This window comes from Panicum virgatum, chromosome 1N (genome assembly GCF_016808335.1).
Source record: "Panicum virgatum strain AP13 chromosome 1N, P.virgatum_v5, whole genome shotgun sequence".
Taxonomy (NCBI): domain Eukaryota; kingdom Viridiplantae; phylum Streptophyta; class Magnoliopsida; order Poales; family Poaceae; genus Panicum; species Panicum virgatum.
The window spans coordinates 34,348,855-34,366,212 of NC_053145.1; the positions used below are offsets into that span (position 1 = coordinate 34,348,855).

Sequence of the window (17,358 nt, forward strand, 5' to 3'; positions counted from 1 at the left end):
TGATGATTTCAACATACTAAGTTGGTGGCATGAGCACAAACTAATGCCCATATACTAACTAAAGATGTGATGTCTATTCCTATTGTAACTGTTTCTTTGGAGTCTTGCTTTAGTCTTACTAGCAAGATGATCAAGGAGCGACGACGATGATTGTTGCTGGAGACGGTGGAGATGTTGACCTACATCAATGCAAGGACTGGGAGCTGGGAGATGCAAGGTCATAGCATGATGTCGAGAAGGAGACCAATGAACAGGAGGAAGCATTTAGCAACAAATATTTGGATCAGGATGAAGGTGGTGATGTTGACCTACATCAATGCAAGGACCGGGAGCTGGGAGATGCAAGGTCATAGCATGATGTCGAGAAGGAGACCAATGAACAGGAGGAAGCATTTAGCAATAAATATTTGGATCAGGATGAAGGGCAAGTTATTGGAGAAAAGTAAATGTACATGTTTTGTTATTTTCATCTACTAGGGAAGATGTACGTGCCTGGCACGTAAGTATTTAATTTTTCTTCCATCAAGCAATGATGTTATTTACTTACTTTCCAAAAATAATACACATCTTTCTTTTCCTTCCATAAAGCAATGATGTCAATTAATATCCTTCCAAAACCATCAAGCAACAATGCCATTTATTTTTCTTCTAAAAATAATACACGTCTTTCTTTTTCTTCCATAAACAATGATGTCAATTATTATCCTTCCAAAAGAAAAAATGGCATGAATTATGGGTCAATGTATGTGCAAAGGAAAGTATATGTATGCTAAAAGAAAGTAATATGTGGGTACAAGAGGTGGGTATAAGAAATTGCAGGTGTAAAAAGTAATAGGATTTTGGTGGAAAATATTGACGAAACCAATCTCTCCCTCTCTTTCGTCAAACCTTTTGGCCTGACAAGTGGGGCCTCTGTGAGGGGTATGATGGGCCTAATCTTGGTGAGAAAGAGTTTCAGTTGTTTCAACTTTTATAGTATAGATATAGTATAGACTAGTATTTTTGCTTCCTACTAAACTAACTTATATTTTTTTAATATACCAACTAGGTCGGCACCTGCTAATGACAAGTAATCAATTGTCAAGGATTGCAGAGTCTAGAAGACTTTACTTAAGTTATTTGTACCTTTGTGGTCATGTGATGTAATGTTGAATAATTAAACTTGATTTCCTAAACTGGGCTCTACTCTTTTTTTCTTCCTAGGGTTTCTCATGGGGCACAAATTTTTCCTAAGAAGGTTTTCAATGAGGCAGCCAACACTTGATCATTTAAGTATTGAACACTATACAACTCAAAATAATTCAGTGTCATGTCTTATGTGATATTATGCCTGCGCCTGAGATGTGATCATGTGAACTATGACTGTATGATTATATTTTGTATGTATGACTGACTGTATCTGGTGCCTGAAATGTCAAATGTTCAAATATGTGATCATGTACATGTGCATATTAGTATGTTTTAGCCCATTCAAAGTCTGCATTGTGAAATTTAGAGGTGAGCACGGTACGTGCTTTTCACGCTAGCACGGCACGAAAATAGGCTCGTGGGCTCATGCTTAAGTGAGGACGCAGCACGACAGGCGGCACGGTAGGGCCTGCCGCATGATGGTGCTGTGCCTGGCCTGGTCAGATCGTGCCCAGGCCAGAGTGGCCCGTGCCGTGCTGCTTGAATGGCAAACTATGCATGCCGAGTACCTCTCCCACACAAGCAGCAGCAACGTACAGGGTGTGGCTATCACCTTTCCCACATAGCATTCGCCAAACCTGGCAGCCCCAGCTGGGTTGCCCAGGTCTTATTTACCCGCTTCCATGACACCCCACAAGCCCACATGCTCTATTATGGGCTCCCCTGCAAAACCTGGCATTCGCACCAAGGAATTAATCCTCGACGACTGGATATTTGCTGTACTCATCTCAGCAATTCTGCGTTCTCCCAGTCCATCCAGACAGGCGACAAAGAATGCAGGTGATCACGCGCAGCAGAACGGCCAGGACGGAAGCTCACAAGCACCAACGTTATACGTCGTGGACCAGGCCCCCGTGGAAATTACGATGGGAGATGTACGGCTTGCTTGGCATCGCATGCCCCAGCACGTCACGGGCATTTTATCGCTATATTAGTACATCATTAGCCATGCAAAACACACGTGCATGGGCGTTGGGCGGTAAACAACACAGGCAGCTTATATAAATACTATTAGCCATTTCAAATACGACTGATTTTCTGTTTTGAGATAACCTTCGGATTACAGCAGATCCTGAATGGCGGAACAAAATGACTTCGGCGTCGTCCCCCTCCTTGATTCAGCTGCGGCCTCCAGAGTCCAGATGCCTGGTGTGCGCGCAGTACAGACCATACGCCTACCTGGGGGGCGCTTTCAACAGTAGAGACGACCACCTTTCAGGTCCCCACCAAAATGCAACAAATAGTACATGCTTCCCCATACATACGCTGCTAACTACACATCTTCAACGCAAAACGAAGTTGCTGCAAAGGCCGACAGATAATGTGTAAATGATCGGTAAGACTGGTGTGAGAAGGGAAAGGCGATTTCTGTCTTTATCGTATCAAGTTGCTTACCTTTCAGACCTTTTGCACTTTAGTAGTAGTAAGCTCCTTCGGCTTGCCACCTTTTACATAATCCATTTCCTGCAATGGGGTTGTGGGGCATCAGAAAAGATGTAACCTTACCTACCAAAATTCCGATGCTCATGCAAACTATTTGTCAAAATGGTGGATTAAGTATCGTGTTTCAAAGATTGGATGCCTCATAGGCACACTCCACCAACCGACCAGTGCCTAACACCTGATACTCAACCAAGAAATTAGAAAAATATAACGCATTGCTGCACCATATGCATGTATTATAACAGGTAATGATAAAGGGCAACATATCAGGTTCTACTGATGGAACAAAAAAACTTGCATAATACATCAGCTTAATTTTGTGTTCAAACAAATTTACATAAAAACAAATAGGTGGATACCAATGAAAGATAGATGGGCAGCTGACTTGGTTAGCTCATCACTATTTACTAGGTGAAAGCTCAATCTCAGTGCAGGAGCCATATGAATTCGTGAGCTCATTACCATGCTAATGCTATAGTGCTGTGATAGAGAAAAAGCACAAACTATTCCTCTATATCATGGAAAAGTCAGTGATTTTAGATAGTATCAACATAACAAATCTGGATGCTTATGTTTTTTTTTTCAAATCTACGAAATAAGGGGGAAACAAAATAAATTTATGTCATATCAAGTTAACAGAAAACTCAGGTAGTAAATATAAAACAGATTTGAGATATATGCTACTTTTGTGCATCCCAAGGATTCTGACATTTTATTTGTCTTAAAGCCTGGACTGACAAAACAATAATGCTATATTGGTATCGTAACATTATTCCATTCATCATATATACTATGATAAGTCAAAATACTGAAGGCGTTAAGACCTAAATATCCTAATCTTCAGATCATCCTAAGAAAGATGAAATCATTTAATTACTATGCTTGTCATGTCAGTAAGATACAAAAAAAAAAAATAAGTCAACTGAACATATGAGGATTGAAATATGTTACCTAAGAAGCAAAGCTAATCCTATGAGGCTATGACCTAAAGTAACTACCACTATGTATTGTGAATCTATAATTCACCCATTGAAAGCAGTCACCAGCAGATATCTTGAGATTTGAGATGGCAATTACAACCATATATGATCAGTAGCTACATTACACCACTATGAGAACTATTGGGTAAAGCAAGTAACTGGCATATACTGTACAAAGCTTGGCTAGCTAGACAAGGGCTAAAGTCCAAATGTAACATGCACTCGTCGTGAACTGAGATGCCAACAATATAACCAAAAGATGGTGCAGAGTAAAGTTTCAATATAAACATTAAATAGAGTCGTGCTGGAGCCTAGTTTGTAACTAGTTCAATCAATAGTGTAGCCTCAGCTACCATCCCCATCTAGGCATCTACCAGATTTATCCAGTACATATAGGGAGTATAAAGTGAATTTACGCACATACTGTTGCAGTTTGCAAAGTCATCTTCATTTAAAACTAAAAAAACAGCTACCAAAATTTTAACACATTTATAATTTGCACAATTTCTGCATCAAACTGCTGAATCACACCTTCATTGAAAATTTGGAGTTTTGTCCAGTGTTCAGTAGCAGAAATGCTTAATTATAATACCAACAGTAGTGCCAGGGGGCTTCCAAGAATGCAAACATCATTGTATCTAGATAACTGTTGTACCCACTCTATTGACATCAGAATTGTTAATAGTTCATCATGTAATGCACTTATGTGTGTTGAGAGAGAATAATTAATAAAAAGCACCAGTGCACAAAAGTTAAAACCAGGGAACAACTTTTTGAAAGCTCCAAAGTGTCCCACTCTAGACAATATGACCATTCTTGTGCATAATTTATAGACCAACATAATTGCCCATCATTCTTATAGTTACTAAATACAGGGCGATTAGGCATATATTCTTGCCTTGAGTTTAATGCCTATCTTTGGTTCAACCTTTACAGATATTGCAAGACGGGGGATTGACTTGAACTTTGCTGAACAGGCACCACTACCACCACCATCTAAACACCCTTTGCATATATTCTCCAACACAAAAGCCTTTTTGGGCCCAAACAACACCTAACACCCACACAAGACACTCAAAGCATCTATCACACCGAGAAGACACTCATCCGCACTTTCATGAAGGCAAAGGTCGTAGGGACAGCTCCAAGTCTAGCACCTGTATGTAGAGCTCACGAGGCTATCTACAGAAAAGGCCACAAGACACGCATCATACCAACCAACATCGACCTGCACACAAACATCAAATGCTCCATCCACCTTCAGACATCGTCGACAAAACATCATCTCATCACAATTATAGATCCAGATCAGAGTACCAATTCGCGCAAATCAAACGAAACGACACGGATCAAACGAAATTCCCAACCAAAATTAAACGGGAAATGTGCCATGCTGTTGCAGAGGAGAAATCGAAGAGCACTCACCTTGCCGGTAGCCTCGTAGTAGTCGTTGAGCGCCCACTGGTACTTGGACTGATCCAACCCGAACCAGTTCGCCACGTACTCATCGAGGCTCGCGTGCGCTGCGGCCACAACAGCAAGAGAATCCGAGCATGAGAACTCCCAAATGCCCCAAGAAAAAAAAAACAGAATCCACCAAAATCACGAAATGCGGTTCACTCACCTTCCTGGACGCGAGCGACGGCGTCCCAGAAGAAACCGAACGCCGATCCGTCGTGCTTGCCCCCCGCGGACGCCTTCACGTACTGCGGCGGCGGCACCTGCACCGGCGGCGGCGCGACCTTCACGGGAGCCGGCGGCGGGGGCGGGGTGAACACCACCGCGGCCGGGCTCGTGGGCTTCCGCTGGGAGGGCGAAGGGGAGGGCGACGGGGCCGCCCTCTGCGGGGTCGGCGTGGAGAAATCCGAGCGCGGGGACTCGGGCGGCGGTGGCGGGGTGCGCGACGCGCCCCGCGGAGTGCTCGCGGGAGACGGCGGCGTGATGAAGACGGTGAGGTTCCCGGCCCTCCCGATCATGGGCGGCGGCGGCGGCGACGGCGAGGACGAGGACCCCATCGCCCTGAGCTCTAGCGGGAGCTAGGGTTGGGCTGGGGCAGGCGGAGGCGGCGCTGCGGAGCGCGGCGTCTAGTGGCCTGGGGAGGAGAGCGAGAGAGGGGCGCTCGTGGGAAAAGCCCCAGACGCCATTGCAGACAAGGCAGCGGAGCTTTTGTTCGCTTCCTAAATTTCCCACTTTTTTTAATATTTTTCCTCAATTAAGAAACGCGACTTTTGGCGCTGGCCCCGGGTGGTCCGTGCACCGCGCCTTCCAAGTCCTCTCGGGGTCCCCTGCGGTGGGTCCCGGGGTCAGTGGACTGGAGTTCGTGGCCCAGAGTGGTGCGCTGGAGACCCGGTGCACGCGCTCAAGAATTCTCGCACGTATTTTCCCCTTCTCTTTTTCCCTCTTAAATAACGCGCCTTTTCGCGTTGCCTCCGCGCTTGCCTAGACCGCGTCCACGAAGCTCCATGTTGCGGGAGCGTCAGTAGGGCCCGCGCGCAGCGGCAAAGTTGCGGTTGGGCCCGGTTGCGGTGTGCAAAGACCGGGTGTACGGGAAGGTGGTGAGGTGGGATCGGTAAAAGGGCTTTGTCCTTGATCCCACTTTGCGCGCAAGAGTCGATCTACTGTTGGGGATGGCGTGGGGCAAAGCAAGGTTACGGTTCTACCCCTGGGGTATGGGTGGAATAGCAGTGCCATGAGGGGCAAGTACAACAGTGGAGACAGCTGCTGTCTTTTTGACACAAACAGATAGCGAACAGACAGCTTGTACAATGAGCTGTCTGTTTAGGTGTCTGCAGGGCAATTAATTCATCATCTCACACACAAACTCATGGTGATCTAGTGCACAATTGATTTTTGTTGCTATTTTGTTGTATACATGAGAGAATGGACAATACATTCAAATAATTCATATGACTCTTAAAATAAACACGTATACAATATATATTTATCTAAAATGATATCCAAAATACATGATTTGATATAATAATAAAATCAGCTGCGAAATGACTCAAATAGTGTGGAACCAGAATTCTCTGGAGATTTGCCGGCGCGGTCCCATTGTCCTGTAGCCTCTCTGGAGATTTGCTGCGATGCCGCTTCCCACGTGCCTCTCAAGAGCCTAGGCGGAAGAAGCAGCGGAGGGTGTTGCGCGCCGAGAACTCCCGTGCGGAGGCGTGTGCCCCCATCGGATCGAAGGCGCCGTCGGCAACTCGCAGCTGCTTCTACAGCATGCGTCGGCAGCCGGCGAGAAGCCTGGGAGCACGCGCCCGAGCCGTAGCCGAACGAGACGTCGACTCGTCAGTGAATGCGGGTCGCGAGGGGCATCTCTGCAAAAGTTTTCTGCATGTCTACGACGGCAGACAAGCCGTTGTACGTGCCCTGACACTGTAGGGGATGCTATGGGACTGGGATGTACGCATGTAGTAGCTGGCCAGCGGGCAGCGGGATTTTGACATCTTTACTATTATAATATTATAATGGATGTGACTCGCTAGATTATCACTCTTCAAATGACGCCTATATATTTAATACTTTTGTTTCGCGACTCTTACATTTTTACCACTTTGCCTACATGGCATGCTACGGTGGCATGACATGCTGACACCCAGTTAACTCGGGACACAAAATGTCCTTCATGCCCTTGATCTCCTCCTCTCTTCTCCCATTCCGACAGCTGGGTCCTGCAGCCCCTCCACTGCCAGGTGAACCCCACTCGTCAGCTTCTTCTTATCCGCCCCCTCCGCTTCTCCCCTCCACTCGTCGCCGGTGAAGGACCCATCGCCGGCGGAGGACCGCCTCCTCCCGGCCGCCATCCTCGTCCTCGTCGCCGGGCTCAACCCCGAGGACCAGCGGGTGCGAGCTCGCTCGTGCTTGGCTCACGCTCGCTCGCCCGCCCCCTCCATCAAGCGCCCGCACGCGTAGCCGCGCCTGGCAACCGCCCGCCCGTGTCCACGCGTCCTCGGCCTTGCGCACGCCGTGGCCACGCCGAGCCCCGCCCTTGGCAATCACTGCCGCCTTGCGCCCGTTGTCCTCACCATTGCGCCGTCGCCAAAGCCACTCGTGTCACCGTTGGGAGTTCGCTATGCTGCTCCTCGACGTGGGCCTCACCGCCATCCTACCCGCACCCGGTCGCCGCTTCGTCGCGCTGGCCCGTCGCCCTCGGCCCTGCGCCCGGCCGCGTTGCCGCCACGGCGCCGCCGTCGGAGCAGGCGTGCAGCGGAGGGCGTCGCCGGCGCGGCCACCCGTCCCTCCTCCAAGTGCCACCGCGAAGTCCGCCGCCTCCTCCGCCACCCGTCCCTCCTCCAAGCGCCGCAACAAGGGCAAGCGCGGCAGGGCTGCCACAGCCGCCGATTCAGAGCCGCCCCAAATCGCCGGAGGCCCCGGGCGTGGCGGAGGTCGTCCCGGAGCCCGCGTCCCCGCCCCGTCCTCCCACGCCGCCCCCAGCTCCCGCGGCAGCGGCGTGCCCCTCCGAGAACAAGGAGGATGTCCCTGATTGAAGCCCCCGCAGAGACCACGGCGGAGAAATGCGGCGGCGAGGTGGCGGGGGAGGCCGAGGTGGAGAGGAGGCGCGGGTGGGCGGACGTGATGGGCTGCTGAACCTGAGCCGCTTGGGGATTCGGAGCCCCGCCGTGGCACGCGCCACCTAGAGGTAGAAGAAGAAGCTGACGAGTGGGGTCCACCTGGCAGTGGGAGGGGCTGCAGGATCCAGCTGTCGGAATGGGAGAAGAGAGGAGGAGATCAGGGGCATGAAGGACATTTCGCATCCCGAGCTGACTGGGTGCCAGCGTGTCATGCCACCATAGCGTGCCATGTAGGCAAAAGTGGTAAAAATGTAAAAACCGCGAAATAAGAGTGCTAAATATGTAGACATCATTTTAAGAGTGATAATCGAGCGAGTGACATCCGTTATAATGATAAAAATATAAAAACCCCGCGGGTTGCTCGAAGTCGCTACACAGCGGTCCAACCTCCATTATTTCTCCTTTTTTTTCCCGTGAAATGTTGCCACGCTGCTTGATTTAAAAAAAGAAGATAAATCACTCGTTAAATATCAAATAATAGCTAACTTTTATAGGTCCGATTCAGCTTTCCTTTTCGTTTCATATATACAGTATGAGGGCTATCATGAGAAATACAACTTTAGTGGTGTAATAAAAACAAATAAATAGCTTCTTTTTACACCATAAAGACAATACAACACAAGTGCCATCAACTGTGCCCAAAAAAGATGTACATGAAATATCGGTATATTTTATTTTGAGACATCATATTCTTAAATCGAGCCATTATTAGGATTGAAAAACGAGCTGGTTCGACTCAATAAGTTAACGAGCTAAAAGCTGAGGTCGGCTCGGCTCATTAAAAGCCCAAGCCAGCTCGTGAGCTACGTCACAAATACAGAGCAACGAGAAAACATAGAAAAAAAAGGCTAGAATAGAATCAATTTAAACTTTGAACCCAAGAAATGAATCGAATCAATTCAAATGTGACTTCACAAAAATAAAAAATTACCTAGCTCATGAAAGCAAGGAAATAAACGCAGTAGTAAGTAAATAACAGGATGGAAACTTTAAAAGCAAAGTTAAACCTCACCTGAGTGATTTGGAGGCTCTTCTTACTCGAATTTTTTTCTTCCTCCTCTACACCTTCTTATTCAACTCCGACAAGCAACTCCGGCAAGGTTAGGGTTCAGGGTTGCTGGGGGTGGGCTGCTGCTCACCGCCGGTCTTAGAAGAGGGCCGGCGGCGGCAGGTCGCCCTGGCGGCGGTGGGTGATCGTGTGGGGGGGGGGGGGGGTAGCAACTCCAACGAGGTTAGGGTTCAGGGTTGCTGGAGGTGGGCAGCTGCTCACCACCGACCTTAGAAGACGGCCGACGGTGGTTGTTGGCATTTGTTAACGCAAACAGATAAATCCGCAAGCGCACGGATGCCGTTGTAGCTTTCACCTTGAGTATTCCAGGGTATCGTATTTATCCTCAGGGAAGCAATGGTTAAAGAAGTTGATAAATAGCCATCACATAACTGCTAGCTAGTACCCGACTAGACAAATATGGGGTAAGACATGGAATAGGAGTTTTGGATAAGTGACACACACAGGAGAACTCCAGGGTAAGATAGCAGAGCAGACAAGCAAAGCTAGGAGGTCAACGGAGAGGTCAAGGTTCCTATTTACTTCTCCATTACTGTGGTTCTACTCTAATTCACATAAAAGGGGACAACTAAGCAAAGGTTAAACATAGCGAACACATCTTGGCACATCGGAGCGACGGTACCTTTCCAATCCTCGAAAAGACTGGGAAGGGGTGATCGGGGTCAGGCCGCCAACAGCCCTACGAAACACCAACTCGAACGTGGTGCAATACAAAGGCCTGGTCAGAGCTGTCACCTCCGGGGCTACCACAGCTATCCGTGGGCTTGGGCGCAACCTCAGGTAACTGATAGTATAGACACCACGTCTACACTATCGATTACTACTCTAGCTGCATATGACAACTAGAGCATTCGGTCGAACGGAGATCCCGTGCCAAAATATAAACACTACACTTAACCATGCTTGACTAACACACTAAGGTATGAAATAGATAACCATGAAGACATTTCAGTAAATAGAGAAGATAAGCATAAAGCACTTGAGTCTTACAAAGGGGCCGAGATGCCAGACCTCCGAGGACTCTTCCGAAACCTTGCACTACTCTCCCTAACTCCCAACTCCAACTAGTACTACTCTACTACATCTTGGAATGGTGGTGTTGCTCCTTGGTAGTGTGTCTTTTGAGGGGTGAGGAAGGCCCCCTTTTATAGCCCAAGAAGGTCGGTTCCCGTCATAATTAAATATGGAAACACTGGGCACCTCCTTCAAGAGGATAAGGACGATCTTCCCGCCAAAGATGAGGCCGAATGGCGCCGACATGGGGCCGGCCGACCCTGTTGTTCGGCCGGCCCATGAGTGCCGCCTCTCGCGCCACCTTTCGTCTTGGACACTGCCAGGTGGGTCCCCAACTTGTGTATGACTGTGCCGGGGCTTTGTACGTCAGTTTTCTATGTCAAATGGGCCCATCTTGCAAGTGTAACGCAGGATGCAATCTTCTGTGGTTTCATCTGCGTATTCTTCGTGTTTTCATCTTATTTCTGACTTGTGTCCCTGCAGTCCAAGAATCACCAAAGCTCGTGGAATTCGTTAGTAATAACTCCTACCACTACTGTTGATGTTCATTCTTTATGTCTTTATGCAGGAGTTGACGACATAAATTTTGCACTTAAGGACCGTCAACAGCGGCTGGCCATCCTGAGGTTGATGGTGGTCGCGGGGGCAGTGAGGCTGATGCCGGTGGCGTCGCCGGCCCGGGCGGTGGACGACGATGGTGCCGGGGCGGGGGCGACGGCAGCGGGAGGTGGAGACAGCCCGAGCTCGCTCGCGCCGGAGGGATGGCAGCGGGGCTGGGCGGCGGGTGGCGGGCTGGGCTGGAGGTAGAGCATGGCTGTTGGTATTTCGTAACGTCAACTTAAGATACAGGGTCATTCAGCCTGTCCCCAGTAACAGCACCAGAAATGCCTTGACATTTCTTAGAGCAATGCTGGAAACAATGCTATTCATGAACCATGGATCGTTCCGCAAGCGTACGAATTTGCCGGTGTAGCATTTCACCCAGTGAGTATTTCGGGGTGTCATTTATATTTCCGCAGGGAAGGCGGCGACTAAGTTGTGTAGGTAGGCATATGAACTAATTGCAATGAAATATTCAATTGCATAAACGGGGGTAAGATAAATATTGGATAATAGATAGTGTGGCATACAAGTGAACTCAAGCTCATGTAAGATAAAAAGGACAAGGAGCTAGGAAGAAGTTAGCATATCAGGTCTCTAATGTACTTACATTAATTGTACAGTTTTACTAAGCATTTTATACTTTGCATGAGGTTAGTCTAACTCTAGTTATCCTAGTACTACTGGAAGAACTATGCAAAATGGCTGACTGATAGGACTGCCTAACCATCACAACATTTTATAAACCTCCTATTCTGCTAATCGAACGTGGAGGGTAACGATGGCACAAAACAGGACTGTCACCATCTGCAGGCTACCTACACAAACCGTGGAAAAAGGCAACATCCAGTAACACTTAATTAACCCAGACACCATGCCTATATTAATAAATGATACTTTATTATCCCGCGCGGTGCCCCCACCCTTTTGATGGACAGACATCGTACTAGAGCAAACATTCGAATACTGGAACAGGTACAAGTAAACTAAGGATGATTGTCTAACCATGCAAAGGATATAATAACAAAGCAATCTAATCATGAAATCTACATCTGACACCGCATGACATAGATCATTCAAATATAAATAACTATAAGATAAGTCTATTACAAATGATCGAGAATTATAAAGGAGATCTAGTATCGAACTTATACCTATTCTCCGAAACACACCCAGGGACCCGACGACTACTTCGCCTAAACTCCACTAGCCTAAGAGCTACAAGAGGAGAGCTTGAGCTTGAGCTTGCACTTGGATGTGTGTCTCTATTCTCACCCCCTCTCGTATTTATAGAGGGTGCAAGAGGGGTGCTCACGGCCGAATTCCAGCAGCTCTAGCAGGTTGAACCGACTTATGGAAGGAGGGAGGAAGCTGTCAGACCCGGGACAGCGGGACTGCTTATAGGCATAGAATGTTCTAGAGTAAGGGATAGCTCATGGATGTACCTTACCTCTCTTGTAAACTACCCGAATAGGCGTAGAACTAGCTGCAGTACAAAGAAAACAACCCGATCATGCTGTAGTAGGACTCCAACTGTACTCGGCTAGGACTTTTCATGTAACCCTGTCCCCCCGGATATATAAGGGCGGACAGGGACCCCCTCGAAACACATCAACACCTAAGGCAATACAAACCACCACACAGGACGTAGGGTATTACACAACTCGCGGCCCGAACATGTCTAAATCTTTGTGTTCCTTGTACCATCGAGTTCAAGAGCCATCGATCCTTACCTACAAACCCTACTGCTAAGGGTATCCCTGAGCAGGCTTGGCGGTAAACACCGACAGCTGGCGCGCCAGGTAGGGGACTCGGCGAGTTCGATGGCCACCTTCGCTTTCAGCACCATGGCGCCTCCTCAAGGCGCCACCTTCATCTTCGGCTCATGGGTCTGCGTCGCCAATGGTTCGGGCGGCTTCGACAGCCACCTAACCAACTCTCCCGCACTGAAGATCACCACGTCGGATGATTCCAACAAACTCGCCGGATCAAACGATCACGTCATCATGTTGCTTCCCGACCTCGCCAAGGAGATCGAGGCGAAACTCGAAGACAACTCGAGTTCCACTCAGACTCAAATCAATCTCAAACCGAAATCTACTCGGATTGGGACTCCCTTTGCTCAACCCGTTTTCAGCTTGCGCAATTCATCATCTGCTTATAAACAGATGATTAAATCCATCTATGAAAATAGCTTGGATCATCTACTCTGCGTCGAAAACCACTTGGTCACCGCTAGCCGGGAGGCACCCGTTTTCGACGTATACCCAGATCCAGTCAAGTCACCTCAAGACAGCCTGGATTTCATCACCAATGCGCTGGCAAAGATCCAACTCAAATCTTGACGAAGTCATACCCTCGCGGAACTACTCGACAACCTTCGGGAAGTTGCAAGCATTGATGATCTTTCATTTCAACACGGTACTCCCCTCGCAGCCGAGAGGGAAACTGGCTTTGGAGAAACTATTCTAGCTGACTACGACTCAGATTTGGAAAGCTTCTTGCCTGAACGTTTGGTTCTAGTCATCATCCAACAACCTGAAGCTAGTCAGCATGATCCAAACGAAGCCTTGGATCAGATTTCAGCAGACAATCTGACCCAAGATGCTCCACTAGATGAAGATGAAGCCACTCGCATAGCCCGCCGGGCAAGGAATCAACGTAAAGAGGAGCACAGGATTCATGCGGCTGAACGTTCTCATATTCCACCGCGCAACCTCAACCACGAATTCTACAATGTCGCTGACCCTATCTTCAGAACACCAATTGCTGCGATGATAGAAGCGACCCTGCGACTCATGCAGATGCCTCAAAACCCGGAGATGGAACGTGTCATACACCTTGCCAAGAACTCTATTGAACAACTCGAGAGACAAAACCCGTTGTCCTCACTCCATGGCACCCGATCAAGGGCCACTGCAACAGTCATACCTCAAGCAAGTCGCACTCCTGGAGGCCATCACCGACAACAACAGTTGGAGGAGCAAAATCAAAGAAACCAGGAGGATCTAGAAGTTGCAAGTAACCATCGACCCAGGGCAAACCAAGCCCCTGGGCCTCAGCCAAATCTCAACAACAACAACCGCAGGCGCAACAGGGAGGAAGTAGCCAATTCCATAGTGGACGCACGGGACATCATCAATGCAAGATGCAGATCGTAGCTTGCAGACAACTCCGAACGCTTCCAAGCCCTTAGCAGGGTCTTCGACAATGCCGAGTACCCGAAGGATTTCAAGCCCATGAACATCCAAAAGTACGATGGTAAGCAAGACCCTGCCCAATGGTTACGTTTATATTCGACCGCTGTTAGTGTTGCAGGGGGAGACACCAACACTAAGGTCCTCTACTTCCCGATGGCTCTAGAGCCTGTACCCCTCACGTGGCTCGAAAGCTTGGCGCGCGAGTCGATACACTCGTGGGATGACCTCAAGAAGGCCTTCATCGACAACTTCCAGGGGTCGCTACATCGAGTAACCACTCGACACGACCTGTCCATGTGCAAGCAGGAGCAAGATGAATCGATCAGATCCTACGTCAAGCGCTTCTTCGACACAAGAGCCACCATCCCCAACGTCGCCGACGACGATGTCATCGACTACTTCCAGAGCGGCATCACCGTTCAGTCTCTATACTGTGACTTTGGACGTAATCGCCCCAAAACGGTAATGGAGCTACGATACATGATGCAACGCTGGGCTGACGAAGAAGAGCAGGAACGCAGCCGCTTCCCACGCTGTAACAATGATAATAACGGGAAGTGTCACAACGACAGTGGAGGGCCCAGCAACCAGTGGGATCCTGCGCGTAAATGCAAGATAGAGGACACTGTCGGCACTATGGATCGCATCCCGCGTGGTAAAAAGGGCGACAAGCCGCAGGACCAGTTCGACAAGATTCTCCACAACAAGAGATGTACAATCCACCCCAAGAGCAACCACTCGATGTGGGAGTGTACGATCCTACGCAAATCCTTCCAGTCGGCACCTATAGTCACTCCTAAGAAAGAACATGACAAAGACGACAAAGATGACAAGAAAGACCATGACGGTTTCCAGTAGCAACAAAACGTCGTCAACGTCATATTTGGAGGAGATCCTAGCTTCTCCAAGCGAGCTCAGAAGCTCCTACTCAGAGAGATCCTCTCAGTCAAGCCAGTAGTTCAGAGGACACTGAAATACAGCGAGGTCCCTATTACCTTCTCTAGGGAAGATCAATGGACTAGCTTCTCTGAACCTGAAAAGTTTTCGCTAGTACTCGATCCAGTCGTCCAGGGCTCCAAGCTTACTCGAGTACTTATCGACGGCGGAAGTGGGCTCAATCTGATCTTTGCAAGCACATTGGCAAAGATGGGCCTCAACTACATGAGTTTGCTTACTCCAAGTAAGGCCCCGTTCTACGGCATCGTCCCCGGGAATTCCTCTACACCAATCGGCTCGGTTACTCTCCCAGTCACATTTGGTATAGAACAGAACTTCTGGACAGAGTACATCAAATTCGAAGTAGCCCACTTCGACTCTTCCTACCATGCTATCTTGGGAAGACCTGCACTAGCCAAGTTCGTGGCAGTACCGTACTATGTCTACCTGCTCCTTAAGATGCCAGGCAACACAGGAGTACTTTCATTACGTGGAGACCTCCTCAAGTCCTTCGAGTGTGACAAGGAAGCAATAGATCATGCTGCCACAATTCGGGTCCCTAGCTCTGTTAGTGAAATACCTGCTGCTGCTAAGGAAATCTCACTCAAGGAGTCGATGCCTTTCAAGAAGCCAAGCCAATCATCTGTTAAACCAACTGGTGATGTGGGCACCAAGACTATCCAGCTACAAGAGGGAGACGACTCCAAAATAGCCATCATCGGAGCAGGACTGGGCGACAAATAGGAACTCGAGCTCATCAACTTCCTTAGGGCCAACCGAGACGTGTTCGCGTGGAAACCAACGGATATGCCAGGAGTGCCCAAGGAGTTGATCGAGCATGCCTTGAAGGTCGACACTAAAGCCACACCAAAAAAGCAACGGTTGCGGCGTTTCTCACCGGACAAGCGAGAGGCCATTAAGAAAGAACTGGCGAAACTACTCGCAGCAGGGTTTATCAAAGAAGTCTACCATCCCGAATGGCTGGCTAACCCTGTGCTCATCTAGAAGAAAAACAACAATGAGTGGAGGATGTGCGTCGACTACATTGATCAAAACAAACACTGCCCAAAGGATCCTTTCGGGCTACCACGTATCGATCAAGTAATCGACTCGACAACAGGATGTTTCCTATTATCCTTCCTCGACTACTACTCAGGGTATACACCTGAAAGATGAAGATCAAATCAAGACGACCTTCATCACACCCTACGGGGCATACACCTACAAGACCATGTCCTTCGGGTTGAAGAACGCTGGTGCCACCTACCAGCATGAAATACAGCTGTGCTTCGCTGATCAGCTACATTGCAATGTTGAAGCCTATATTGATGATGTTGTTGTCAAAACCAAGACCTAGGATCAATTCATTACTGACCTGGAAGAGAGCTTCAACAGCCTCTGAAAATTCCGTTGGAAGCTCAACCCAACCAAGTGTGTCTTTGGCGTACCCTCTGGAAAACTACTCGGATTCATCATCAGTAACCGAGAATTGAGGCTAATCCAGAGAAGATCAATGCCATCATGGCCATGGATGCTCCAGCTACCATCAAGGACGTCCAAAAGCTTACAGGCTGCATGGTAGCTTTGAATTGATTCTTGTCCAGGCTTGGCAAACGGGGTTTACCTTTCTTCAAGCTCCTAAAGCGACAAGATAAATTTGAGTGGACTACAGAAGCCGCAGAAGCACTCGAGAATCTTAAACATCATCTCCAGTCACCGCCGATTCTAACAGCTCCACTACCCGGCGAGGAATTACTCCTCTACATCGCTGCAACTACTCATGTAGTCAGTACGGCGATAATAGTCGAACGCCCGGAGGAAGGCCACGCCTACGGCATTCAGAGACTAGTCTACTTCATCAGCGAAGTATTCTCTGAATCAAAGGTTAGATATCCATCAATTCAAAAACTTCTGTATGGAATTATAATCACCTCAAGGAAGCTCCGACATTACTTTGAAGAGTACATGATCTCAGTCATAACAGACTTCCCATTGGGGGATATACTCCACAATCGGGATGCCACTGGACAAATTTCAAAGTGGGCAGTTGAACTAGGAGCCTTGGAAACCAACTTCAAGCCAAGAACAGCAATCAAGTCACATGCACTAATCGACTTCTTACCTGAATGGCGGGAAAATCAAATTCCAGCACCCCAGAACGTTCCAGAGCATTGGGTGATGTATTTCGATGGCTCACTTAAGCTCGACGGAGGAGGCACGAGAGTTCTATTTATCTCCCCCAAGGGAGAGCAATTGAAGTATGTGTTCCAAATCCTATTCAAGGTTTCCAACAATGAAGCTAAATACGAGGCACTGCTACATGGTCTTCGACTAGCAGTTTCTCTTGGCAT

The 17,358-nt window shown here is 48.4% G+C and overlaps 1 protein-coding gene and 1 pseudogene across 1 annotated transcript; one reads left to right on the forward strand and one right to left on the reverse strand.

Annotated features, from left to right (window-relative positions):
- Positions 1-2,160: 2,160 nt before the first annotated feature.
- On the reverse strand, positions 2,161-5,763 carry LOC120655664 (leucine-rich repeat extensin-like protein 3). The gene is made up of 4 exons (XM_039933607.1): positions 5,236-5,763; positions 5,037-5,134; positions 2,584-2,652; positions 2,161-2,490 (listed from the first exon to the last, which is right to left on the reverse strand). Exons 1-3 carry the CDS (start codon positions 5,624-5,626, stop codon positions 2,587-2,589), a joined length of 555 nt encoding a protein of 184 aa, XP_039789541.1. The 5' UTR covers positions 5,627-5,763; the 3' UTR covers positions 2,161-2,490; positions 2,584-2,586.
- A 475-nt stretch (positions 5,764-6,238) lies between these two features.
- On the forward strand, positions 6,239-8,254 carry LOC120653467 (annotated as a pseudogene).
- Positions 8,255-17,358: the final 9,104 nt, after the last annotated feature.

What these genes read in the sequence shown, in the direction of transcription:
- LOC120655664 (XM_039933607.1), bottom strand. Translation starts at nt 5,626, where the DNA reads ATGGGGTCCTCGTCCTCGCCGTCGCCGCCGCCGCCGCCCATGATCGGG. An exon ending in CGTCGCTCGCGTCCAGGAAG is followed by an intron (nt 5,135 to 5,235) that starts GTGAGTGAACCG and finishes TTGTGGCCGCAG; the next exon opens with CGCACGCGAGCCTCGATGAG. An exon ending in ACTACGAGGCTACCGGCAAG is followed by an intron (nt 2,653 to 5,036) that starts GTGAGTGCTCTT and finishes ACCCCATTGCAG; the next exon opens with GAAATGGATTATGTAAAAGG.